The sequence below is a fragment of the Sceloporus occidentalis genome, unplaced genomic scaffold (genome assembly GCF_023333645.1).
Source record: "Sceloporus occidentalis isolate IW3139 unplaced genomic scaffold, rSceOcc1.0.p SCAF_103, whole genome shotgun sequence".
In the NCBI taxonomy this organism is placed as follows: domain Eukaryota; kingdom Metazoa; phylum Chordata; class Lepidosauria; order Squamata; family Phrynosomatidae; genus Sceloporus; species Sceloporus occidentalis.
In genome coordinates this window covers 641754-669728 of record NW_028317083.1, presented here as the reverse complement: position 1 = coordinate 669728, position 27975 = coordinate 641754, and the positions used below count along the sequence as shown (strand labels likewise).

At 42.2% G+C, this 27975-nt stretch overlaps 2 protein-coding genes across 2 annotated transcripts; both read right to left on the bottom strand.

The window, feature by feature from the left end:
• Window positions 1-113: 113 nt before the first annotated feature.
• Window positions 114-12784, bottom strand: LOC149283488 (protein kinase C delta type-like). Its single transcript, XM_089497446.1, has 9 exons — window positions 12616-12784; window positions 6266-6390; window positions 5755-5922; window positions 5238-5329; window positions 5006-5068; window positions 3335-3473; window positions 2842-3033; window positions 601-726; window positions 114-254 (listed from the first exon to the last, which is right to left on the bottom strand). The coding sequence occupies exons 1-9, from the start codon at window positions 12782-12784 to the stop codon at window positions 114-116; spliced, it is 1215 nt and encodes a 404-aa protein (XP_089353572.1).
• Window positions 12785-17498: 4714 nt separating this feature from the next.
• On the bottom strand, window positions 17499-18848 carry LOC149283487 (protein kinase C delta type-like). The gene has a single exon (XM_089497445.1). The coding sequence runs from the start codon at window positions 18846-18848 to the stop codon at window positions 17499-17501; it is 1350 nt and encodes a 449-aa protein (XP_089353571.1).
• Window positions 18849-27975: the final 9127 nt, after the last annotated feature.

The window sequence follows — 27975 nt, the reverse complement described above, 5'->3', positions numbered from 1 at the left end:
CGTAGCATTCTGGGCGTTGCGGGCTGGAGATCGGCGGACAGGGTGGGTGGTGGCGGCAGGTTGGTGATCTGGCTGAGTGTTGTCACATCTCAAAGGGCTGCAGCTTGAGCTGATTAGATGGCCCACTTTTTGCTGGTAAAAGAAAATCCATTGAAGAGTTGTTGCTCAGTAGAGCCAAGAGGTGTCTTCATGGCCTCTGATGACGATATGGCTCTTCCTTCTACCACTTGCTGCGTTGGACTGTCCAGTGATGACTGTGAAAAAAATAAAACTTGATGTTAGTTTTATACAGGAAATAATGAAGTGTGCAGAGCATCCAGATCATTATTAGGTTCCTAAACATGTAAGCAGAGCGAGAAACACCAGGTTACAGACATACGTCCTTTCACTGCTCTGCCTCGTTACATTTCTGTCCTGTCTGTCCTGGTTTCACAGCCAGTCCCTGAGGCAATTTAATGACACCGCAACAACTAATAAAACCCAAATTGTCCTCCTAGGCCTTAGTGTGTATCCCCCTAGACATTATGTGAATTGGACGAATATGCTATCGTTCTAACACACTCCCTATTATCTGTTGTATGTTTCTGTTTGGTTTCTTACTGTGAGCGACACAGGGGCATCTAATGTCCCAGCCTCCAGCTCTTCCCAGTCAATAGACTGGAAAAAGAGATGAGATCTGATGTGTCCGGTGGCCCCCAACCGCCTGGATGGGTTCTTACACAGCAGCTGTAAAGAGAATGAAGGAGAGTGAATAACAGAGTCACTGCATGTATATGTGCAACATCAGAACACAAGGAATGCTATTATATGGGAACATACATTTAAACAGTTCCAAAAATAAAATAATTAGGGCTGAAACAACTAATCGATAATGAAAATCGTTGTCAACGATTTTCATTATCGATTAATCGAATCGATTTTTATCGATTATAAAAAGAGGTTTTTTTCAGAGCAAATGCTCTGAAAAACTACTCTCCTTATATAATCCGATCTCAAACAGAGATCGGATTAGAACACTAGAATCCAGATCCCCCGCAACACTGCAGGGGACCTGGAATCCCCCTCACTGTCGGCCGGTCTCTCACTTCCGTCTCTCTCCCCCTCCCATACACCCCTTTGACTCCTCCCTCCTCCCATACACCGCTCTGTCTCTCTCCCGACTCCGTTACTGACAGGCACTTTCACTGTAGCTTCATAGAAGCCTCAGCGTAAGTGAAGGGCAGTAACGGAGGCTGTCTGTGCGATGCAGACCCCCACCGGCTGACACAGAGAGGATTATCCTCTGCAGGAGACCTCGATTCTGTTTTATGTCCCCCTGATATGCCTAATATTGATATGCCTTATACCCCCTATATGCCCTGAAATTCATAATACCCCCCATACACCACTATAACTCACCCATACACCACTCTGGCTCCTCCCCCTCACATACACCACTCTGGCCCCTCCCCCTCCCATACACCACTCTGGCTCCTCCCCCTCCCATACACCACTCTGGCTCCTCCCCCTCCCATACGCCACTCTCCCTCTCTACCCGGCTCCCTGGTGAACCTCCGTTGCTGTAGGAGGCAGAGTGGAGTATGGGGAGGGGGGAGGAGGCAGAGTGGATTATGGGAGGGGGGAGGAGGCAGAGTGGAGTATGGGAGGGGGGAGGAGGCAGAGTGGTGTATGGGGGGGAGGAGCCAGAGTGGTGTATGGGAGGGGGAGGAGCCAGAGTTGTGTATGTGAGGGGGAGGAGCCAGAGTGGTGTATGGGTGAGTTATAGTGGTGTATGGGGGGTATTATGAATTTCAGGGCATATAGGGGGTATAAGGCATATCAATATTAGGCATATCAGGGGGACATAAAACATATCTGGGGGTAAAAGGTATATCAGGGGGCTCAGTGGCATATAGGGGGTATAAGGCATATCGATATTAGGCATATCAGGGGGGCATAAAACATATCTGGGGGTAAAAGGTATATCGGGGGCTCAGTTGCATATCACTGGCATATAAGGAGTATAAGGCATATCAGGGGCACAGTGGCATATCAGGGGGCACAGTGGAATCTGGCATATAAGAGGTATAAGGCATATGTGGGGGCAGAGTGGCAAGCTGGGGGTCAGATGTGCATAACCGGGGGCAGTTTGGTAAATAAAAAAAAATGTAAACGGCTTTTTTCTCATAGTTTTTATTAAAAATGAAAAATAGTTAACATATGAATTAATATTTACTAATAACTTTGTATTAAAACCGAGTTTGAGAAACACAGTGTTTGGGTTCTTGTAGCTTTTATTATTATGTCAGTAAAATAAGGTGAATAGAGAGAGGACATTGCGATAAAGAGATGAAAGTGTACATTATAGATTGCATTTTTTTTTTATCCGATTAATCGAAAAAATTAACTAATCGGCCAACTAATCGATTATTAAAATAATCGTTAGTTGCAGCCCTAAAAATAATCATATTCAAAGCAGTGAAAAAGTGAAACAAATTATTAAGTGAAACAAATATACCAATAATTGAATTACTACAATTTGTCTTTTCTTGCATTAGTCTTTCCCCTCCATCCTCCATTAAGCTTAATGTAGCTGCTATATGGTGATGCTACCGATGAGCAGATGTCAGGGTCAGGGCCCAAATATACAAGAGAATACTTGCCAAAGGGTCCATTTTCAAATGTAAAGGAAATAAGAACAGGGTACTTTGTAATAAGATAAAATGTTTGAGCTTTTTAAGGCTGCTATGCGGCAGTAACTCTTACTAAACATTCTTAACTGTGTAATTCTGTGTAGTTTTGTAAAATCATTCTATGTAACGCATTATATGACATCATTCAACAGAGTCTGATTATACCCACCTTTATCAGTACATCTTTGGTGGCTGGACTCAGATACTCGGGATAGAATGGTGTATCCTGCAGCGTTGATGTGACCACGAGCGCCCGCGTGTCTCCGCAGTAGAAGGGTTCTTCTCCGGTGGACATTTCGTACAAGATGACTCCGAATGACCACCAGTCCACTGCGGCGTTATACTTTTCTCCTTGGTAGATCTGCCAAATACCAGAAAGTCACCAAAATAATCACCAAAACAAAATACTAATTATGAATATCTAAGGGTTTTCAAATAATTTAAAAAAGAGGTTCAATATAAAGTCTCTAGAAAATGTGAATTGTTTTAACAATGTTGATAAATATATCACCATAATCCAAGCTATCCACTTACTAGGCTTCACCCGTATAACTATAGGATACTGGAGGACATTAATTACAAATGTAGTTACTGTAACAAGGCCTGTGACATCCCTGAAAGTTGGTGACATTATTAGATTTCATCCATTATCTGTTTCTCACCTCCGGTGCGATAAAGCCAACTGTTCCGGCATGTCCTCTCGCTGTCCTTTGTCCGATGATGCCCTCCAGCGCCAGCCCGAAATCGGCGATCTTCAGATGGCCCTCGCTAGTCAACAGGATGTTTTCAGGCTTGAGGTCTCTGCAAAGAGTGAAAGTTTGAGTTTAGTTTATTTTAGTCAGAAACCCATAACTAAACATCGGTTCAATAAGATGTGTCCTACCCGGGCTGTGGAGCTGCATATCTCACTCTTGCTTCAGTTTCCCTTTCCTGGATTTCCTTTTGCTCTGTTCTGATCTTCCATTCCTTGCTTCTGCTTCAGCTCTGTTTCCTTTATAAGGTGCGCCCCTCCCGTGTGTTCTGTTTATCTCAGTCTACAGTCTAAAGGTATGTCTCAGTGCTATGTGTTTGGATTTCATGTTTGGTTTGTTTCGTACCTTTGTCAGCAGGGATTAGCGTTAGGACCCACCGCCATTGGAGTACTTTGGCGTAGTGGTGGGCTAAGCATACTATGGCCAGAAGATGTGACGGAATCTCCAATAGTTATCAAACAGTCCTAGGCTAGTTTCTGTATTTATGTGTGTCAGTCTGTCCTGTATCCCCGGCAGCGGGGTGTCCTGTCCTGTATCCCCGGCAGCGGGGTGCCCTGTCTTGTTCTCTGTTGTGCCCTGTGTTATGTATAACTTGTCTGGTTATGTTTATTCCTTGTCTTGTTCATTGTTGTGCTCAGTAACATGTATATCTTGTCTGGTTATGTTTCGTGCCTGGTCTCCCTGTCTCTTGCTTGTTATGTGTCTGCTATATTTCCCTGCTTAGCTTCCATTCTCCCAGCCTGCAGCATCCCGCACATGAGTCTTGTGAGATGTCTCATGCCTGTTCCTGGGGTACTCAACACCCAGGTGAGTGCGGTCACCCCGCAACCAGGCCCTGTCCAACTCCACTACTGCACTGTGACTCCTGCACACAATCTTTGGGCGCGCTGGGTCAATGCAGTCATCAGCATGGACCCAGTCCGTGACAGATGGCCCATTGGAAGGGATATATTTGAAGCCAGGAAGACCGTATACTGGAGATCCTAAGTTTCGCTGCTGGCAGCTGACTGTCTCAGTTATCTTACATCGGTTGTTTAAGTGTATCCTTTCTACCTCCTAAATACGATGCCTCAACAAATAAAACTGCATAGATTTGTGCCATATGTTTAGCTCTTTAACGACCAATGACGGGCCGGGCACATCACAGAAAAAACATAACGTTAAGGATCACATGCGTGGCACGTTATAGGGTTAAGCGAGCGTGGAAAGTGAGCAGTGATCCCTTTGTATCGGCCCAAATAGGGCATGGGTGCTGGAAATTAAGTTTTAATAGGCTACTTGTTTGTACTAATTGCCCTATAACTTGCAATTAATAAATAAATAAAAACACTGATTATTTCGAAGCGCAGAACAAATATTAGAATCTATTTAACAAGTTTTGTTACTAAATCAAAATATAGTTTGTGTGGGTAAACTAAATGAGAAGGAAGAAAATGACAGCTAAACACAAACACCACAGAAACATTTAGTTAAAAAATGTAAAAAACAGCCCAATCTTCAAGGAGTTTGATCATAAATACATGTTATTGCTAGATAGAAGAGCAAAAGCAATTTTCTAATGTGGAAAGAAGGTATGCTTACCGATGTATAATTCCTCTCTCGTGGAGGTATTGCATCCCGCACACCATCTCCGCAGCAAAGAATCTGACAATTATCAGAACATTTATCAGACACAAGTATTGAAAAAATGCAGCGTTAAAGAGTTAACATTTTAATTTATAATGGCTCAGTAGTACAGTAACATCTTCATTAGTCTACTTTTCATGTGCTAATTCTATGGCAATCCTCTGCTGTAAAAATCATGTTTTCTTACGTTGTGGTGCAGAGATCTAGCCTTCCGTTCTTCTCCAGATAGGAAAACAAGTCTCCTCCGCTCACGTACTCCATAACAAAATACAGATGGTCCTGCGTAACAAGTCAGTTATAGTTAGATAGCCGTCTAAAATGCCTTCTTTTCCAACAACCTCATTATCGAATATTGATTGATTGATGTATTTTTTTTGTCTATAACATTGTCAATGTTTCCAAACAAAACTAAGAAAAAAATATAAGTAAAAGCATTTAGTGTTACAAAAATCTATCACAAATTGTGGTATTGTGTTTTCTTATTAACCCTAGTATATATTATTATATATTCCAGTAATATATTATTCTAGTGAGTTAAATACCATATGAAAGGTAACATAAATAAAAAACGAAAGATGTATCAGATGAATGTAGAAAAGAGACCAGAGCGAGTGGAGGCCAAGGAAAGCATTAGGCGCTGAGATCAAGCAGATCATATTGTAACGGAAGACAGGGAGACGGAGGAGAGACAGTCCTGTTGGTACCTTGGTCTGGAAGGTGCCATAGGCCTGTGTTAGGAAGGCGCTTCCGGTGGCAACCTCAAGGACCCTCCGTTCAACAAAAATGCCCTCAAGGCGTTGCAGCATGGCTCTCTTTCTCACAACTTTTACTGCCAGCTGTTTGTTGGTCTTCAGGTCTGATGCCAGAAAGACCTGGAAGAGACAAAGTATGCATATAAAGGAGTCTGTAGGTTACTAGGTCAATCCTTTATAATTGCAAACAACCTTTGGAGAGAATGTGAATTTTGCATTTTGATGATAATGCTGGTGGACCAAAGAGCATTCCATCGTAATGATGTTACATACTGCGAAGGTGCAGAGGTAGATTAGGCAGTCATTGTTGGTGCCGAATGATATGGCAGAGATATTTATGGAAAAAATGGCACAAACTTGTGCCAAAAATGTGCAAGGACAATGAGATACTGAGGTTTCTGAGCTAATTTAGTGCTGAAAACAATGCAATTTCAGGTCATGCGAGATCATGTGATGTCATCACGTGATCAAGCACTGTTGGAATGACTGGTCGTTTGCGTGACCTGTTAGCGGGTATGTTGTGAATACCTGCCAGCTCCGGAGACACTGCAGCGGTGGAGCGGCAAGGGATTCCCTCCGGGGATGACCCTGGGGACAGAGAGGAGAGGACTCTGTTTGAGGGTAAGTCCTCACAGTCCTGATGCTCCTCTGCTTTTTAGAGTGCTTGGATGTGGTCACCCCGTCAACCCATAGGGCATTTCTGTAGACAGAGTGCTCTGTGATATGCCTTTTAATCCCCTGGATGCCACTCTGCCTCCAGATATGCATTTTAACCCCCTTTATGCCATTGCCTCCAGAAATGCCTTTTAACCTTCTGTACGCCACTCTGCCTCCTGAAATGCCTTATACCTCCCTACATGTCACTCTGTCCCATAATATGCCTTTTAACCCCTTAAATGCTAGAGTGGCATATAGGGGTATAAGGCATTTCTGGGGCAGAGTGGCAAGCCTGGGTGCAGATGTGCATAACTGGGGAGCAGGTTGGAAAATAAAAACCCCAAAAATATATTTCTCAATCATAGCTGTTATTAAAAAAATAGTTTACATAGGTACACGAATTAACATTTACTAGTAAAACCTTTTTCCTATAGGGTCGTTTTCAGGCTTTTTCTTTTTTCCTAAATGAATATACTGATTTTGGGGAGTCGACTTATAATCAGGGTCGTCTTATAATCGAGCACGTATGGTAGTTTACATTTGAATTACCGTATTTGCTCGATTTTAAGACGACCCCCCCCCCAAATCTGAATATTAATTTATGAAAAAAAGAAAACACCTGACTATAAGATGACCCTATAGGAAAAAAGTTTTACCAGTAAATGTTAATTCATGTAAACTAGGGCTGCAACTAACGATTATTTTCATAATTGATTAGTTGGCCGATTATTTTTTTCGATTAATCGGATAAAAAAAATGAATGTAAATTTTTCATTTATTTAAAATAATTTAATAAACAAATGATGCTAAATACAAACAGCAGAATAAAAAAAACTTTGATAAAATGTATTTCTTGTCTTTTTTTCCCAACCAGCCTTCCCAATTTATACACATTTGAGCCCAGGCTTGCCACGCTGCCTCCCACAAATACCACTCCACGCTGCCTCCCACATATACCACTCCACGCTGCCTCCCACATATACCACTCCACGCTGCCCCCCACATATACCACTCCACGCTGCCCCCCACATATACCACTCCACGCTGCCTCCCACATCTGCCACTCCACGCTGCCTCCCACATATACCACTCCACGCCGCCTCCCACATATACCACGCCATGCCGCCTCCCACATATACCACGCCACGCTGCCTCCCACATATGCCACGCTGCCTCCCACATATACCACGCCACGCTGCCTCCCACATATACCACGCCACGCTGCCTCCCACATATACCACGCCACGCTGCCTCCCACATCTGCCACTCCACGCTGCCTCCCACATATACCGCTCCACGCTGCCTCCCACATCTGCCACTCCACTCTACCCCCCACATGCCACTGTGCCTGATACGCCTTGTACCCCTGATACACCACTCCATCCTCCCCAGACATGCCACCCTGCCTTCCAGACATGCCACCCTGCCCTCCCCAGATATGCCACTCCACTCTACCCCCAGATATGCCACTGTGGCCCCAGATATGCCTTATACACCCTCATACACCACTCCGTCCTCCCCAGACATGCCACGCTGCCCTCCCCACATATGCCTTATACACTGTATATGCCTTATACCCACAGATATGTCACTTCACTGCCCCCAGGATTTAGATTCCCCTTAGTTTTGCCACCTCTAACTGCACCTTAAGTTAACGTTATTAAATTAATTAAATTAACCCTCAGTTCTCATCATTAAGTTAACCCTAAACACCCCATTAACCATAACTACCCTTAAATTAACGCTAAATACCCCATCAAAACAAGTACCCTAAATTAACCCTAAACTCCACATTAACCACAGCATCCCCTAAATTAACCCTAAACACACCATTAACCACAACTGCCTCAAATTAACCCCATTAACCACAGCTGCTCCTAAATTAACCCCAAACACCCCATTAACCATAGCTGCCCCTAAATTAACCCTGAACACCCTAATAACCATAACTGCCCCTAAATTAACCTTAAACACCCCATTAACCATAACTGCCCCTAAATTAATCCTAAACACCCCATTAACCATAACTGCCCCTAAATTAACCCCCACCTCCCCTAACTTTCAGTATCCCAAATAATAATTTTATACTTACTGTTAGATGAGTGTCACAGCCATGTGGTTCTGGAGAAGGAAGGGGCGGGGCCAGTTGTTCAACCGGCCCCCCAGTTATGCACATCTGCCCCCAGGCTTGCCACTCTGCCCCAGAAATGCCTTATACCCCATATATGCCACTATGCCCCATGATACGCCTTTTAACCCTCTAAATGCCACTGTGCCCCATGATATGCCTTTTGACCCCCTATGTGCCACTCTGCCTCCAGAAATGCTTTATACCCATATATGCCACTCTGGCATTTAGGGGGTTAAAAGGCATATTATGGGGCCAGAGTGGCATATAGGGAGGTATAAGGCACTTCAGGAGGCAGAGTGGCGTATAGAGGGTTAAAAGGCATTTCTGGAGGCAGAGTGGCATTAAGGGGGTTAAAAGGCATTTTACAGAGCACTCTGCCTCCATAAATGCCTTATGCCCCCCCCCATTTAACACTCCCTCCCCCTCCCTCCTCCAAACTTACCGGTGCTTCTGAGTCCCCGGTGCTTAGTCCGGGCAGCGTGTAGATTTCTACGCAATTCGTGTAGACAACTTCGCGTAGAGCTCTACACGCTGCCCGTACTAAGCACCGGGGACTCAGAAGCACCGGTAAGTTGAGGGGGGAGGGCATAACACAGGAGGATCCAGGTCGATCTGGATCTTAGTCTCATAGTCAGACCTATTTGAGGTCTGATTATAAGACGACCCCGATTATAAGACGAGGGGTGTTTTTCAGAGCATTTGCTCTGGAAAAAACCTTGTCTTATAATCGAGCAAATACGGTAATATTTACTAGTAAAACTTTTTAGGTATTAAAACCTAGTTAGGGAAATATTGTGTTTGGGTTTTTGTACCTTTTAATATAGCTTTTATTATTATCATAGTAAAATAAAAAGGCGATTAGAGAAATGCCTTGTGATAAAGAGATGAAAGTATTGTGTGCAGAGTACAGTGAAACATGTTTATGTTGTTTTTAACACCTAGTTTGTTCATTAAATAATTTAAAATAAACGAATACATTTTTTATCCAATTTGTAAAAAAAACAAAAAACGGCCAACTAATCGATTTGTTCTTTAAAGGGAGAAGAATAAACGCGTCGTCCATACTTAATGAGCAAACTGTGTCCCTCTTGAATAGGACATCCCCCTTCATTTATTGGGCCCCTTTTACCAAATATAATGGGATTTTACAAGAATATTCCTCCTGCTTTCTTCACATAACGATTCTATATGGATCATTTTGGATTTTTTATTAGCACAGAGCAACCTGCAAAACACTTCCTGAAATCCAATTCTCAATTCTAATTAATAGACTAGGATCACGACTACCAAGCTAATGAACCCTATTCTTATGGAAGATGCAAGCAGCCAAGGAATGCTATATTTATAGCCTTAAGTTCTGTCCCTTATATTAATGCCCTTTCCAATCTTCTCTGCCTCGCCAATGCCTGTAAGTGAATGGATGTACAATTTACAAGATTAGTATTAAGTATTCCTACCTGGGAGTTTTGGGCGGATCACTGCGTTTTAGATATTTTAACAAAGCTCTATTTTGTATTGGTAGAAAAATCCTCTACCGAACCGGACCAGACTATTAGTTCACAGTATGAGAGTCCGGGTATTTTACGGTCCAAAGACAAGCTAATGTTAAACAATTCATATTTAATAGAACTGTGTCATATGTAATAATGATGCTGCAGCATATCTGCCAAGTATCAACATTGTTGGAGGGCATCTACCAAAGTGATGAACATGAAGCAATGGGGTCCTATTCATATGTTTTAGGGTCCGTATTGAAATCTTCCTCAAGGAACTACATCACGATTGACTACTTGCATCTTCCATAAGAATAGGGTTCATTAGTTTGGTGGTCGTGATCCTAGTCTAGTCCAATTAGAATTGGATTTCATGAAGTGTTTTGCAGGTTGCTCTGTGCTAATAAAAAATCCAAAATGATCCATATAGAATCGTTATGTGAAGTTAGCCGATTTATTTTTTTTTTGATTTTTTTTTTACTAATTGGATAAAAAAATGCTAAGTATTTGTTTAAAATTATTTAATGAACAAACTAAGTGTTAAAAACAACACAATCTCTATCACAATGACATTTCTCTAATCGCCTTTTTATTTTACTATGACATAATAGTAAAAGCTATCTTAAAAGGTACAAGAACCCAAACACGATATTTCCCTAACTAGGTTTTAATACCTAAAACGTTTTACTAGTAAATATTAATTCAAATGTAAACTACCGTATTTCCTCGATTATAAGATGCCCCCCAACATCTGTATGTTAATTTAGGAAAAAAAGAAAAAGCCTGAATATAAGATGACCCTATAGGAAATAAGTTTTACTAGTAAATGTTAATTCATGTAACTATGTAAACAATTATTATTTCTTTAATAACAGCTATGATTGAGAAAAATATTTTTTTGGTTTTTATTTTCCAACCTGCCCCCCAGTTATGCACCTCTGTACCCAGGCTTGCCACTCTGCCCCAGAAATGCCTTATACCCCCTATATGCCACTGTGCCCCATGATATGCCTTTTGACCCCCCTATGTGCCACTCTGCCTCCAGAAATGCCTAATACCCCTATATGCCACACTAGCATTTAAGGGGTTACAAGGCATATTATGGGGCAGAGTGGCATATAGGGAATTGTTAAAAATGACATTCAATCTACATTATTTGAAAAGCCAAGCAGGTCCAAACAAGGTTTATGTGAGAATATATTACCGGGCTGCCATACTACCAAGGTTAACATATAGTTATGTAACCGAGCGTGTTGTATCAGTAAATGTGATATGTGCCATTAGGCATTGAATGTTGATGTCAACATGCTATTTATCCCAATTAAATGAACGTGTTAATATACAGCAAGAAACAACCAGTGTCACTGAGATCATGAAGTAACGTTACGAAATGCCAATGACTTCTTTCATTGTGACCCGATCTGCCCATGGAATCTATTCAGACATATTGTGTTAACGCAATTTATTGCAGGAGTAAAACTCCCCAGGGTTGGCCTTTACAATCCAAAATGCAAGTGATTTCAAATATTTTACCTGACCCGACCTCACCGTCAAACTCGCTGTTTTGTGAATAAACCCCAAAGCAGCAGAGTTGCCCAATATTAATAAAAGCCCAGGGTAACGACGACTGCCAAGTGCCCCCGCTCACTTAATCATATTTAACATCCTTTTAAATGCATTAGATGGCCATCAAGCTAGACCCATTGCTTTATATAGGAGAATATGAGAATAAAGCCTCTGGGAAAATAGTTTACTAATAATTTTTAATATTAGCCATACAATACAGTACAATAATTACCAAACTTTCCCTTTTTTCTTGTCCCAAATAACTGCACTCGGTTAAGGTATAATAAACATGCAGCAACTGCCTGATTCCATTAGAGACATAGCTATAAGTAACCTAATTATCCTGTCTCATTAAATTAATTTCAAATTACACGTAAGAAGCAAGAAACATATATAGATAGATAGAGATACATACAGTACATAAATACGCATCCATCTACACGGCTATAAACGACTGATATTTTATTAGCAAAATTCACAACAAACAAGTTATTCGCGCAGAAGACAGCATATTGCTTAAAAATGTAAAGAAACATATATTCCCATAAATTACAGCCATGTGACCAAGAAACAGACAGTTTAAAAGTAAGTAACCTCAAATAAAGGTGATGTTAATACATATTAACTTATAAAACAATCCTATAATAAGAGTAGTACAAATATTAACAGTAACCAATGGCTCTAATTTCCAATCTGCAAAGACCTTCACAATGTAAGTACAAGGAGTACAGAAATGTATCATGTAACAAGATGACTATGACAGAACCATCATCTGTATGAACTAAATAAAGCAGTTTGTCTGAGAATCTACATGTAAAAGAAATAAATAGTCCTTCTGCACCTTTCCGAAGCCGCCTTCGCCAAGCACTCTCTGGAAAGAAAGCCTCTTCAACAAAATAGCTCCTCCTGAGGCTTGGTGGTGCTTCTTCTTCTTCTGTCTTCTCCTTTTCTTTTTCTTTCTTTCACTTGCTGATGGATCCACTGCAGGTGTCCCCATGGTGTTGTCAAGGGGCTGTTCTGGAAGATGTACAGCCCCTAGGTGGTTCTTCTTGGCAGGTGGTCCATCCTCTTGTCCCTGGTGTTGGTCCATCACACCTGCAGGTTCTCCATCAACTTCTCTCTTCCGTTTTTCCATGGCCGTAGTCTTTTAAAGCCCAAAGAAAATGACCTCAAAGGAATACACTTCTTAGTGCGCTGAGAGGTGAAAGAAAATGACCGTTTGAATTCCGCATGCTGGCCTATGATTGGCTGAGCAGCCTGGCACATGCCACTGAGTGTTTAAGGCAATGCCAGTTAGGCATGGCAAATAGGTATTTGTGTTATTATGTAGCTTTTCTTTACAATTGAACATATGTAGAGATCACATTGACAGAATTAATAAGTTGCCAGTTTGAAGTTGCTGTAACATTTATAGATGAGCCTGTATGTATCGAGTTGCAATCTCTTGTACTAGATGTATATATTATGACAGAATTAAACACTGATATACATAAAATCATTTCTGATCATGAAACTTATGATTTCAGATGCATGATATTCTTCACAGGACAGTAGGAGTCTCGTCTTGATCATTTTGTGCTGCGGTAAAGGCTCACACTGGGGCTGTTGTGCATTAGCATGCAAGTCCACAGCCACACAACCAGCAGCCGTTTTCGAAGGTAGCGGCATTGGGCAAAGGTAGCTTCTTCTGTGACATTTTCCTTGCGATCCACTTTGTTTTTTTGGGTAACCCCTTTCCAAGAGCCGAAACCTTAGGATCCAGGGCTTTGTTAATCATCAATGGAAAGATCCTTTTAAGGTAGATGACATTTGGGCGCCAGCCTGATGGGACTCATGTCATGATGGAAGAGGAATCATTTTATTTTGATTCATTTATTAAAATAAATTGCATCAAACTAAATGTAACAGCACCATTTATACAATTGGCCCTGTATTTATTAGAACCACCGGCATGATCGCAATGGTTTTGATTATTTGTGTAATTATTTAACTGTATCAGGCCCAGGTTGCACTAGCTTGTGCTGTAATACAAGCAATATGTAGCCTTTATGGTAGCCATTAAGACTAAGGGGCTCTTGCAATTTTTATCTTTGCCGTAATATTTATGATACAGCCCTTTTGCAGTTTTCATCAGCTCAATGCGCATGCAGAAGTCTTTTCAGATTTCATAGTATTTGTAGGGAACTACAAAAGCTTATCAATGTCCGCAAACAGCCTTTCTGTGTCACCGTTGTTCACAAGCAACTTTTTTAGTGCCCCAAACAGCTTGTCTGGGCCATCCTGTAGACTTTGTAAAGTTATTTTATAAATGTTCACTCTCCCACCAGTGATTTCCCTCTCGCTTAGGTCTCTTTGTTGAGTTAAAAGGACTGTCTGTTCCCTCTTTGCACAGGGCAGGTTTTGTTGTCTATCTGGGGTTAACGTTTGATGTACCAGCTCAGTTTTTTTATATTTTTGTTTTGTTTTCCTGAAACTATAAAAATAAATAAAACACAACAAAACAAGGTGTTGAGGTAGTGTAAGGGCGTGATATTTTACCGAGTAGAGGCTAATACAGTAAGGGAAATTAAACATGCATGTGATGGACATAAAGCTATCCTGAATCTAAGAGAAGTCCAATAACTAATTATGGTCTGATTCTTTACATCAGGAGACATGAGCAGGCTAGATGGGCCGATGGGTTCTTGTCTGATGTCACATTCTATGTTTCTTTCATCTTAGCCCCCAAACAGACTGCCTGAGTCATCTTTTTTGGTACTACCTATTTGAGTCTACAGACCAAAGAGTGTTGTGCATCCCTTTGAGCACAATAATGCGTACCCACCAACTTCTCAGGTGTGGCATGAGCCGTGAAGGAGTGGGACCCGGTCTCATCTGATTTCTCACCTCCCTGGTCTGGTTAGGGGAATCACAGGGTCTGTGCAAATGGGCCATGCTCTCCACTTTCCACCAATGCACAGTGCCCCAAAATTGAGACTGTCCAGTGAAAACCGGACTGTTGGTAGCTATGACAATGAGGAAATATAAAATGTTGTTGCACATATTTAGCACACTGAGCAAAAATTAAAGTTTTCTTATAGCCATTAGAAAAACCCCACTATCCTTAAAAACTGCCTCAAATCAGAGACTGAAAAGGGTATCGGCAGTAACAATTTGACGTGTTTTTTTGAATGGTTTTTGCTGGGTTTGCACTGAATTCTTGCTTTGTTTTGATGATTTATTGGTCATTATTATTCTAGCAGCCTTTTGTGCTTTTGTAGGTTGTGCGTTCCCCTAGTTTGTTTGTTTTTTGGGTATATTTGTAGGTTCTGACCAAACCTTAGGTTTGAGCCGCCCCTCGTCCCACATGGAGGTCTCATTAATGGTCTCCAGAGAAGGCTTTAAAGTGCTTGAGAGTCACTTGGGTTACAATGCACTGCCGTCCCAGTGACTCGGCTCCTTGGAAAGCAATATGACCCGAGCAAATAGAAAGCACCAGGGCTGCGAATAACAAAGGGCTCCTTTTTTAATATGACATAATAATAAAAGCTACATTTTAAAGGTACAAGAACCCATACACAATATTTCTCAAACTAGGTTTTAAAACCTATAAAAGTTTTACCAGTAAATGTAAATTCAAAGGTATGATTGAGTAAAATTAATTTCTTGTTTTTATTTCCTTTTATTTGCCAACACCCAGTTTGGCACATTTGCCCCAGATATACCACTCTGCCCCTAGAAATGCCACCTCCACCGGCTGCCAGAGAGGAGGATCCAGGTCCCCCCTGGATCTTAGTCTTGTAGCCTGACCTCTATTATAAGACGAGGGGTATTTTTTTTTGTAAATAACATTTGCTGTGGGAAAAAAAACCTCATCTTATGTTTGAACAAATCAATTCAAGTAACAATTTTTCGATAATGAAAATTGTTGACAACTATTTTCATGATCGATTATTATCGATTTTATCGATAAGTTGTTGAAGCCCTAGAAAGGACTTGCCAAATTTGCTGTACTTCGACGTAGTGGCTGGATAACCAAAATATACGGCCATATAATGTGACAAACTCCACATTATCTATGCCTCAGATGTCTTGCTTTGTTTTATTGAAATGCTTGATAGGTATCTAGAGTTCTGTGGTTAAACCCCCCTGATAATCAATTATTAAAGGTTTTTAAGGTTATTAAAATTGGAATGATTGTTAAAAAGATGATGATTCCTCTTTAATAACTGATGACCCTTTGTTATTTGCACACCCTCTGCCTTAATAACCATTCCTACTTGGCTTCAAGAGCTGCTTTGCTTATTTATATAACTAAGAAACTTCGTTGTATAGCATATTTCATATATGCAAATATATCTAGAAAACATTTCATTTACGTCTAATACACATCTAAAGCTCAGTGAAATATACTCAGCCACAGCAAAATCCTTAGATCCTAGAGTACAGGGACACCAAAGTAAGAAAAAGAAGAGTTTCGATCCCTAAAATGACATTTTTATATATAAACACTTGTCATTTAAAAACCCTAAATGATCTAGTTACTAATAATGAAATAAAATATTACTGTGATGGGAAAAGTCTTTGAGAACGGTGCACCTTATTGTGTACGGTATCGCATCGTTACGTTAATCCAGGGCTTGACAAATTTGTTGTGAATCTAGGCGCCAGGTAAAAAAGTTAGGAGCCAGGATTTTTTTAAACTAACAGTTGGTCAGGAGTGATCTGATCATCATCAGCCCACTTACTAAAATCACAGCGTTTGACCTGGAAGCACCCTGGACTTTCAGGTCAGTGCTGTTTTTTTTTGGTTTTTTTTTAACTCTTTCGATGCTGATGTTCCATTGGAGCACAGCATTGACTGATATTTAGTCCCCACAAGCTTGTGGGGACAAATGTTAACCCCTGCAATGCCACGAATGTGTCATACACAATTGTGGCATTGAAGGGGTTAACGCTGCACTGTCGCTCTCATGGAGCGATCAGGCAGCAGGGGGGTGTTGGGGCTGGTCTCCACACTCATGGGGAGACCAAAGAACCCTCTCCCCTGTCCCTGAAGCTGCCTCTGGCAGCTGGGAAGCAATTGCTGGTCTATAGACCAGCCATTGCAGGGGGAGTCTCTTTGATGACGACTGTAGGCTTCCATGCCTATAGGAATCATCAAAGGGCTTGTGGGGGCTCGTTTTTGCTGTTGCTGGTCTGCCTGGGCTTCCAGGCAGACCACAAGCAGCAGAGTCCCGTACAAAATGGGAATTAACCCCTAAATGAAGGGCGGCATTGAAGGGGTTAACGCTGCACTGTCGCTCTCATGGAGCGATCAGGCAGCTGGGGGGTGTTGGGTCAGGTCCCCACACTTGTGTGGGGGCCCAATCAACACACAACCCCCTTCCCTGAAGCTGCCTGTGGCAGCTGAAAACACGATTGCTGGTTTTCCAGCAACCGTGTTTTCAGCCTACAGGATCACTCCGTGGGAGTGATCTCAGGCTCGGGGGCGGGCTCTGTGTGGCTGTGCTCGCTGTGGTGCCCCCGTGTGGTGACTCAGCCTCTTACATCCACAATTTTTTCTGGATGTAAGAGGCTGACAAAACCTAGGCGCCAGGACAAAATTCTCTGTCGCCATGGCGACCTGGCGCCTGGGATTTGTCGAGCCCTGCGTTAATCCCGGGCTACATAAAGCAGAATTATTATTTTTTTGTCCTTTTGGGACATACTTGTCTAGATATTTCAGAGTATATCAACTGTACCATGGTATATGATGTCACAAAGGAAGAAACTGTATTGTGAGGTCTAACCCTCTTTTTTCTTAATTTATTGTCATTTTATGTTGGTAAGAAGATCTAGAGTCTCTTTGCCAGGACGCATTCCATCCTTCAATTCATCCAGTCTGGTGTTACAAAGGAAAAGCCAAGGAGACTTTGGCTACTGGATGAAGAGGAAATGTCATCTGTCATCTTTAGAACAGATGGAATCGGCTGGCATTTCGTTAGGTGGCGATTTGATGTTAATGTCGGCTGGTAAGGCGGAGCTGAACGCCGACTCTCTATATCATCCCACTTGATGGTCTGAAAGAACGGATGTTCTCTGATTTCTCCTATGACCCCAAGGCGTTGCTGAGGATCCTTCTGTAGGAGATGCCTCAAGATATCCACAGTTTCTTCGGTGAGCTCTTTGGTGTACTTAGGTTTGTCGAACAGAATGGAAAAGACACTTATCTTCCCATCTCTGCCAACACGGAATGGGAAAACACCATTAAGCATCTGGAAAAGCATCACCCCGAAGGACCACCAGTCCACAGCAACACCGTATGCTTTCTTCAGATGTACTTCTGGGGCCATGTACGGAAATGTGCCGCAACATTCTGCTGTCTGTGCGTCTCCAAAAATTCCTTCTGCAGCAAGACCAAAATCGCAGATCTTTACATGGCCCTCTGCATCAAGCAAGACATTGTCGGGCTTTAGGTCACGGTGTATGATTCCCTGAGAGTGGAGGAACTGGATGCCACACACTGTTTCAGCTGCATAAAATGCAGCTGAGGTCTCAGTGAGACAACCCACCCTGTTCAGATATGACCGTAGGCTCCTTCCAGCCAAATACTCCATGAGAAGTAAAGCGCAGGTCTCTGTTTGGAAGGCCGCGTATCCATGGCACAGGAATGGGCTGTTTCGAGCCACCTCCAGGATCCTCCTCTCTTTCAGTATGAGTGTTGGCTGCATAGCTTTCTTGCGGATGATCTTAACCGCTATCTGGGAATCCCTGCCAGGAACAGAAGCCAACATGACCTTTCCAAAGGTGCCTTCTCCCAGCACTGAATGAAAAGTAAAGGAGAGCACTGACATTGGGAGAATGCTCCTAAATCGTTTAGCAGGAATGCCACTTTCCTCCTGACTCCTGCGTCTTTTAGTGGCAACCATTCTCCCCCGCTGCACGTGCTGCTCCAGGTGTTCATTTGCCTGTTTTTCCTCCTGCTGCCCCAGATCCTGGCTGTTATCCTCTCTCTCATTAGCAGCGGTCTCGTTCTTGCTTTTGAGTACTAAGACTCCACTGGCCGAACGCTGGTTGCTTTCACCTCTTGTTCTCTGTCTTACAAGATTTGTGAAAGCTACTCTGAATCTTTTACAGAATGTTCTCAGTCTTTTGGGGCAGCATCTCTTCACGCACCACCTCAGTCCACAAAGGAGGCAGCAATCCTCCACAGCGATTGGTTCGCTTTTCTTGTCCATATTTGGTTTGGTAGTTGGTAGCAACACTTCAAGTTCACTATGTGATAGTACCTTGCAAGTGCCGGGTGCCCAACTGCACTAAAGAGAAAGAGGCGTGGCGCTCAGCTTTATAGGGGTGATGATGTCACAATGCACTCGTAATGTCACAATGCACTGACCAGGTTATAGAACAATGAAGGTGCTGCTGTGCTGTTTTTGTAGATATCCAACAGCGATGATAAATAACCAATAATGCAGTTTTATGTGTAAGTTTAAATGATTATTTCATTTATGTAACATGAAAGCTGATGTTTAATTTTTGAGAGTAGACTGTCATGGTACGCACTTGTATACGGCAACAAATCCTACATAAAAGTAGGGCTGCAACTAACGATTATTTTAGTTGGCCGATTATTTTTTCGATTAATCGATTAAGCGGATAAAAAAATGCAATTTTTTTTCAATTTAAAATAATGTAATAAAAAACTTACAATTTACACTTTCATCTCTTTATCGCAATGGCCTCTCTCTATTCACCTTCTTATTTTACTGACATAATAATAAAAGCTACAAGAACCCAAACACAGTGTTTCTCAAACTAGGTTTTAATACAAAGTTATTAGTAAATATTAATTCATATGTTAACTATTTTTCATATTTAATAAAAACTATGAGAAAAAAGCCTTGTTTAAATTTTTTTTTATTTACCAAACTGCCCTCGGTTATGCACATCTGACCCCCAGCTTGCCACTCTGCCCCCATATATGCCTTATACCTCTTATGTGCCAGTGATATGCAACTGAGCCCCCTGATATACCTTTTACCCCCAGATATGTTTTATGCCCCCCTGATATGCCTAATATCGATATGCCTTATACCCCCTATATGCCCTGAAATTCATAATACCCCCCCATACACCACTATAACTCACCCATACACCACTCTGGCTCCTCCCCCTCCCATACACCACTCTGGCTCCTCCCCCCTCCCATACACCACTCTGCCTCCTCCCCCTCCCATATACCACTTTGCCTCCTCCCCCTCCCATATACCACTTTGCCTCCTCCCCCCTCCCATACACCATCTGCCTCCTCCCCCTCCCATACATCACTTTGGTCCTCCCCCTCTCATACATCACTTTGCCTCCTCCCCCTCCCATATACCACTTTGCCTCCTCCCCCTCCCATATACCACTTTGCCTCCTCCCCCCTCCCATACACCATCTGCCTCCTCCCCCTCCCATACATCACTTTGGTCCTCCCCCTCTCATACATCACTTTGCCTCCTCCCCCTCCCATACTCCACTCTGCCTCCTGTCATCAACGGAGGTTCACAAGACACCAGGGAGCCGGGTAGAGAGGCAGAGTGCCGTATGGGAGGGGGAGGAGCCAGAGTGGTGTATGGGAGGGTGGCTCCCATACACCCCTCTGACTCCTCCCCCCTCCCATACACCGCTCTGCCTCTCTACCCGGCACCGTTACTGACAGGAACTTTCACTGCAACTTCATAGAAGCCTCAACGTAAGTGAAGGTGAATAACGGAGGCTGTCTGTGCGATGCAGACCCCCACCGGCTGACAGAGAGGATGATTCTCTGTCAGCCGGTGGGGGTCTGCACGATGCGCACAGCCAGCCTCCGTTACTGCCCTTCACTTACGCTGAGGCTGCAGTGAAAGTTCCTGTCAGTAACGGAGCCGGGTAGAGAGGCAGAGTGATGTATGGGAGGGGGGAGGAGTCAGAGGGGTGTATGGGAGGGGGAGAGAGACGGAAGTGAGAGACCGGCCGACAGTGAGGGGAATCCAGGTCCCCTGCAGCGTTGCGGGGGATCTGGATTCTAGTGTTATAATCCAATCTCTGTTTGAGGTCGGATTATAATTTTTATAATCGATAAAAATCGATTCGATTAATCGATAATGAAAATCGTTGACAACGATTTTCATTATCGATTATTATTGATTTTATCGATTAGTTATTTCAGCCCTACATAAAAGAAAACAATAAATTCAACAGCTTTAGAATTTTGTGTAGATTCTCAGGGAGTGTTCTGTATCCAAATAAGTTACGTTTCCTCTTTTGGGTGATGTCATTTTCAAAATAAAATACCCTATATATAGTAGGCAACTGGCCCCTTGACACCCCAGCTATAAAATGCATGGATTTACCAAGCAGCTTGTGGTCCCCAAACCTCCCATTTAAAAGTACAGGTACTCCATGATGAGCAATCTACTTCTCTAGGAGCTCAAACACAGTTTATATCCGCTATTTATTGAAATAATTGTAAGTTATTAATTCAAAGTACTTCAAAAGTAGAAAACTGACAATATGGAAAAGATCAGATCAGATCAAACTCTAAATCTAATGGGAAATCTGATAATGGAATATCACAATTTCTTTATTAAACCCTTAAAAACCAGGCTATTTTAACAGTTTTGCGGTGCTCCTGTTTAGCTGTTATTTTTTTCCTCCCTCATTTAGTTTACTCACACAAGTTATTTCTTGTTGTTTTACAGGACAAGATGGGCTTTCTTCAGATATCATTTGGATCATATCATGTAAGTTCTCATAAAAAGTAATAAAATATGATGATAAATTGAAAAGAGCACCTTTTTCTCACTTTCATTTGAAAAATCATTTACTCCTCTACAAAAGCTAATGAAAAACAAAAAATGCTAAAAACATTCTATTTGTCCTGAGTTTCAAAATACCCACTTTTTATGGTTTTTTTGTTGTTGCTTTTTTGCAAGTTATAGGGCAATAAGTACAAATAATAAGTTCAAATCCGGTCATTCTGCTCCCATGTACTATTTTGGACATGTTGGAGACCGCCCGATCCAATTTACCTATATATATATATATGTATACAGTATCTCACACAAGCGAGTACACCCCTCACATTTTTGTAAATATTGTATTATATATTTTCATGTGACAACACTGAACAAGTGACATTCTGCTACAATGTAAACGAGTGAGTAACAGTGTAAAGTTCCTGTCCCCTCAAAATAACTCAACACGCAGCCGTTAATGTATAAACCTTGGCAACGAAAGTGAGTACACCCCTAAGTGGAAATGTCCCAATTAGGTCCAATTAGCCATTTTACCTCCCCGGTGACATGTGACTCTTTGGTGTTACAAGGTCTCAGGTGTGAATGGGGAGCAGATGTGTTAAATTTGATGTTGTCGCTCTCACACTCTCATACTGGTCACTGGAAGTTCAACATGGCACCTCATGGCAAGGAAGTCCCTGAGGATGTGAAAAAAAATTGTTGCTCCACATAAAGGTGGCCTAGGCTATAAGAAGTTTGCCAAGACCCTGAAACTGAGCTGCAGAACGGTGGGCAAGACCATGCAACGGTTTCACAGGACAGGTTCCACTCCGAACATGCCTCGCCATGGTCAACCAAAGAAGTTGAGTGCACGTGCTCAGCGTCATATCCAGAGGTTGTCTTTGGGAAATAGACGTATGAGTGCTGCCAGCATTGCCGCAGAGGTAGAACGGTTGGGAGATCAGCCTGTCAGTGCTCAGACCATACGCCGCATCAAATTGGTCTGCATGTCTGTCGTCCCACAAGACTTTTCTAAGGATGATGCACAAGAAAGCTTGCAAACAGTTTGCTGAAGACAAGAAGACTAAGGACATGGATTACTGGAACCATGTCCTGTGGTCTGATGAGACCAAGATAAACTTATTTGGCTCAGATGATGACAAGCGTGTGTGAAGGCAACCAGGTGAGGAGTACAAAGACAAGTGTGTGTTGCCTACAGTCAAGCATGGTGGTGGGAGTGTCATGGTCTGGGCCTGCAGGAGTGCTGCCGGCACCGGGGAGCTACAGTTCATTGCGGGAACCATGAATGCCAACATGTACTGTGACACACTGAAGCAGAGCATGATCCCCTCCGTACGGAGACTGGGCCGCAGGGCAGTATTCCAACATGATAACGACCCCAAACACACCTCCAAGGTGACCAATGTCTTGCTAAAGAATGTCTCCAGACCGAAACCCTAGGTTGCTGTGTGTATGTTACAGTTTGTGTATGTGTGTGCGTATATGTGTAGGTATGTTGCTGTGTGTATTTGTATAAGTGTGTTACTGTTTGTGCGAGTATGTGTGTGTAAGTATGTTACTGTGTTTGTGTATGAGTATGTGTAAATACGCTACTTTATGTATTATTATGTGTGTGCAAATATGTTGCTGGATCCCCCCTTCTCAGCCAACAAAGATAGAGGTGTGTTTGTTACAATGTATATAAGTGTGTGTGTTTATATGTTAGCATGCGTAAGTATGTTTATATATTTGGAATAGCGTGTTTCTGCGTGTGTAAGTATTTCACTGTGTTTGTAAATGTGTTTGTGTAACTATGTCACTGTTTGTTACACCGCTGAGTGACCTCATGATGATGTAAGTCCGGCAGACAGGTGTATGTGCAGTTATACACTACATCTTTAGTTGGCCGATTATTTTTTCGATTAATCGGATAAAAAAATGAATGTAAATTTTTAATTTATTTAAAATAATTTAATAAACAAACAGGATGTTAAAAACAAACAGCAGAATACATTTTTTTTTATAAAATGCATTTCTTGTTTTTATTTTCCAACCTGCCCCCCCCCCCCCCCAGTTATGCACATTTGAGCCCAGGCTTGCCACACTGCCTCCCACATATGCCTTATACCTCCTCATATGCCACTGTGCCCCCTGACATGCCATACTGCCTCCCAGACATGCCACACTGCCCTCCACACATATGTCTTATATCCGCTATATGCCTTATACCCCCTGATATGCCACACACACCCAGATATGCCTTATACCCCAGTATGCCTTATACCCCCCAGATATGCCATAGTGCCCTCATGGATTCACAGACCCGTTCACATCACACTGACACAATACTTTTATAAATAAATACAGGATTAATCTTCACTGCCCCCCAGGATTTAGATTCCCCTTAGTTTGCTCCCCTTTACTTCTAACTGCACCTTAAGTTAACTAATTTAACCCTTTAATTAAATTAACCCTCAGTCCTCAGCATTAAATTAACCCTAAAGACCCCATCAACCACAACTGCCCCTAAATTAACCCTAAACACCCCATCGACCACAACTGCCCCTAAATTAACCCTTAAAACCCCATCGACCACAACTGCCCCTAAATTAACCCTAAACACCCCATTAACCACAACTCCCCCTAAACACCCCATCAACCACAGCTGCCACTAAATGAACCCTAAACACCCCATTAACCATAGCTGCCCCTAAATTAGCCATAAACACCCCATTAACCATAGCTGCCCCTAAATTAGCCATAAACACCCCATTAACCATAGCTGCCTCTAAATTAACCCTAAACACCCCATTAACCATAACTGCCCCTTAATTAACGCCCACCTCACCTAACTTCCAGCAGCCCAAATATTAATTTTATACTCACAATTAGATGAGTGTCACAGCCATGTGGATGCTATAAGGAAAGGGGCGGGGCCAATCTGCCCCTTACTGCAGGGAGGGACTAGAAGAAGGAAATGGGCGGGACAATCATCAGTGACTGACTGCAGAGAAGAACTGCAAGTAGTAACTGCTGCTGTGAGTCACACTGAATGAAACGGAATATAAAACGAGGGGTATTTCAGGGAGCATTTGCTCTGAAATAACCCTCATTTTATAATCAATAAACACCGATTCAACTAATCGATAGTGACATTTGTTGGCAAAGATTTATTATTATCGATTAGTTGTTGCAGCCCTAATGCCCATGCAGCGTACAGCCGGACATATCTAGACGCTGCATCACCCGACCAGCCCCAGGCGCATTTCCTCATCATGGTGGATGAGCAGTCTGGACCCGGCTGGGCTGGTTATCATTTGGGGAAGACTAGCCCCAGGCAGCCTTTAGTGGGTGTGGAGTGGGCAAGGAGCAGACGAGAAATGGGTGCGATCAAACAACATTCCACCGTCTGGATAATGACAAAACTGGTTTGGATACCATGGCAAGCAGGAGAGAGACCAGGGTAAATCTGGAGTTTTCCTAGGTATGTGGACGGTATAATCAGTGACAGTATGTATGCTGCTATCAGGTCCAGGATGTCCACAAGCAGGAGAAGTGGGCACCTCTTTTCCCCAAGAATCTGAAAAACTTTTCACCAGCAGATGTTTTCATGCCCATGTAAACCGTGTCAACAGACCATAGCAAAAAGGGTTAAGGAAATATTTTTTAAACTGAGCAGCTCCTAACAGCAACACAGCTATTCTCCCATAAGATTATGGTTATGTTATTCATACCCTATTGATGCATCATTAGACTATTTCCAAACAAATTTAAAAGGGGCAGTTTTTTTAACGCATATCTGAGTGGCCCCTTTACACTTTCATGATGTTCAGTATAATCTGTATATGCCTTTTCACCCCCATTTCCCCGTGCAAGTTACTGTGCAGGCAGTGGGTTATGCTGAATATATCTCCTGCCATATGATATTTAGGAAGTCACAAATTACTGTAATAGCTTCTTTCTTCGGAAAAGCTCCCTAGGACATTAATCTGTCCTTTGAAGCAGCGGTGTAATGGAGACCCTTGCAGCCAACCCTGTTCAAACCTCTGCTTGCCTAGGGCCATGTATTCCACTAAACTGGTATGTTAAAAGTGTGTACCTATGTAAATATTGTACTGTATGTGTATGTCTGTATGTTGGGTTGTGTGTGTGTTAGTATGTTAGTACGTTATTGTGTGCATCTGTCTATATAATATGTTAATGTGTGTGCATGTAAGTATGTTACTATGTGTGTGGGTGCATTAGTGTAAGTGTGTTATTGTGTGTGAGTATGTTACAGTGTGTAACATTGCATTGTATGTATCTTTTCTTATCACACCAGTAAGCCAAATAGATTCAATCATACCCAGGACAACATTTGTAGCACTTGGGAGGCATATACCACACAAAGCTCGTACCATCTAATAGCTTTCTTCAGAAAGTCCTTGTCCTTAGAATGTTTGCTGAGTATGAAGGGACCACAGGGTACCACAGCCTTAAAGTATCTCTATTGTGTATAAGTATCCTTATTGTGTATCTCTATTTGTAACTCTTTTGTATTACACTTTATATTTTCTGTAGGCAAATGTTGTGGAACAAAAAAGAAAACACGAAATGCAAACTAAATAAACCAAAATGTAAAAATTCAAAAATAAACACAACACAAAGCTTCCAATGGTTTTGAGAAATAATTTACTGAAAGAACAAATACTTTCCTCTATATAACCTTCTATAAATAGATCCTAGAGTGACATTGAAAGTTTCCGTAAATCCCCTCCCCTGACCACACCTTTAGCCACGCCCACAAAAACAAGTGTCCATCTGGCTCTTTCAATCTTTGCTGTGTAAGCATAAGGAAGGGTTTAGAGGAATTGCTGCTCCTTTTTGGATCTGCTGGGTCCTGCTGATTACGTTTTATTTTTTCCCTTTCACGTGATGGCTCTACTCCACTCCAAAGCACAGAGTGTGGTTCCATAACCTCTCCAATGCTGGCAGAGCCATTCCCAGGTGATGTAATGGTTATTGGGATTCATAGGAATGTGTCTTGTTGTCCATCCAGATAATGTTCCTACTCTGGAAATGAGGAGCCTGTAAGGGAATGCGATTACCATTTACAAATGGATTCAAAGTCTATATGTGGTGTAAACACTTGAAGGCACTCAGAGGGTCATTGTGTTTGGGATCTGTAATAGTAGGGTTTATGTGATTGCCAGCAACATGACTCCTTATGTTTATACCTGCCCCCCAAGGCAGTCCTCACTCTATAAGATTGGAAGCGCTGTTATTCATGCTGTTTCTTAGGTTTTCTAGAGCTTAACCCCCTACGTTACAGGTGTGCAAATTGGGAGCGTTTTGTTGGGGGTGTGGTCAGAGATATTTAGGATGGGGATTGGGGCAGAAGTGAGCGTGGTTAAAAGCGGGGTCACCTGCCTTGTCCTGATTACTACCTTGGGTGCTCAGAATTGGGAGGATGCTACATGGGAGCTGTAATGTAGGTCTCTGCAGCGACAGATCAGATGATCTCCGTAGCTGGCCCTTGATCTCCACTGCCAACAAAAATCATGAGAGTGGGACAGCTACAAAGGATAGCGCCAAACAATACCTACTTGGAAGGTAGATATCCTCGGTCTTGTTGGATGGAAGAGCTAGGCAAAAATGCTGCAGATTCAAGGACATTCAGGCTCTGGATTTCCCCAATGCTATATTTTAGAAGAGAGATTGGGCAATAGCGAAATACGCTCACAAGGCTCGGTTTTCGTTTTGTGGCAACACTTTTGTGTAGCCTTGAAGCTTCCGAAAACTCTTGCTTGCAGGCCTTCAAAAGCCCCTGATACGTTCCATACATTGAATGTTCAGGTTCTGAAAGACATAAAGAGTTTGTTTGAGGCAGCTCTTGATATGTCATAGTTGCACCAATTGTTTGCAGCGTTTTTCCAGCCTCAACTGAAACTGCTGCTGAAATTCTTAGAAAACCAAGAAATCACCAAGAGTTTCATGTAACGGAATGAAATATTGCGCTGCTGGACGGGGATTTGTGACACTTCTGTTCCTGATCAATGTAATCAGTTTACATAGAGAGACAGTTACTGACTGCACAGACATGGGCGGATTACTTATAGATTTTTATTTACTGAAATATCATTGCCCAAAGCTGAATCAAATCCTCGTACCTTTTCCTTGTTGCAGCATTTTGAATTTTTTTAGAAATAATTCTAATGAACACTTTAGTGAATGGCCATAGATTGCTTAGCCCACCACTACGTCAAAGTACCTCAATTTGGTGGGTCCTAACCTAGTGTTATTGCTTACCATGGAGCTATTTTAACTTAACACGTACATTTTACATACTGCTCACCAACGCACATAACAGCAATACGTAGCTTCCCTTCGCTGACAATCGGTGAATTAATCAAGGTGGTTCCATTAAAATATCTGATTAAAAAATTCACCTCTGGGGTCTACATAAAGCCTTACGGTATTTCACATCAGAGGGTGATGAGCATCATGTAAGATATACACGTGTCACGTTAAAAAAGATGGAAAAAATATACACCTAACATCTAACATGTCAAATTTGAGGATTTAGTCACAATGTATGGCCATCTATTAATTATTCTGTGAATGA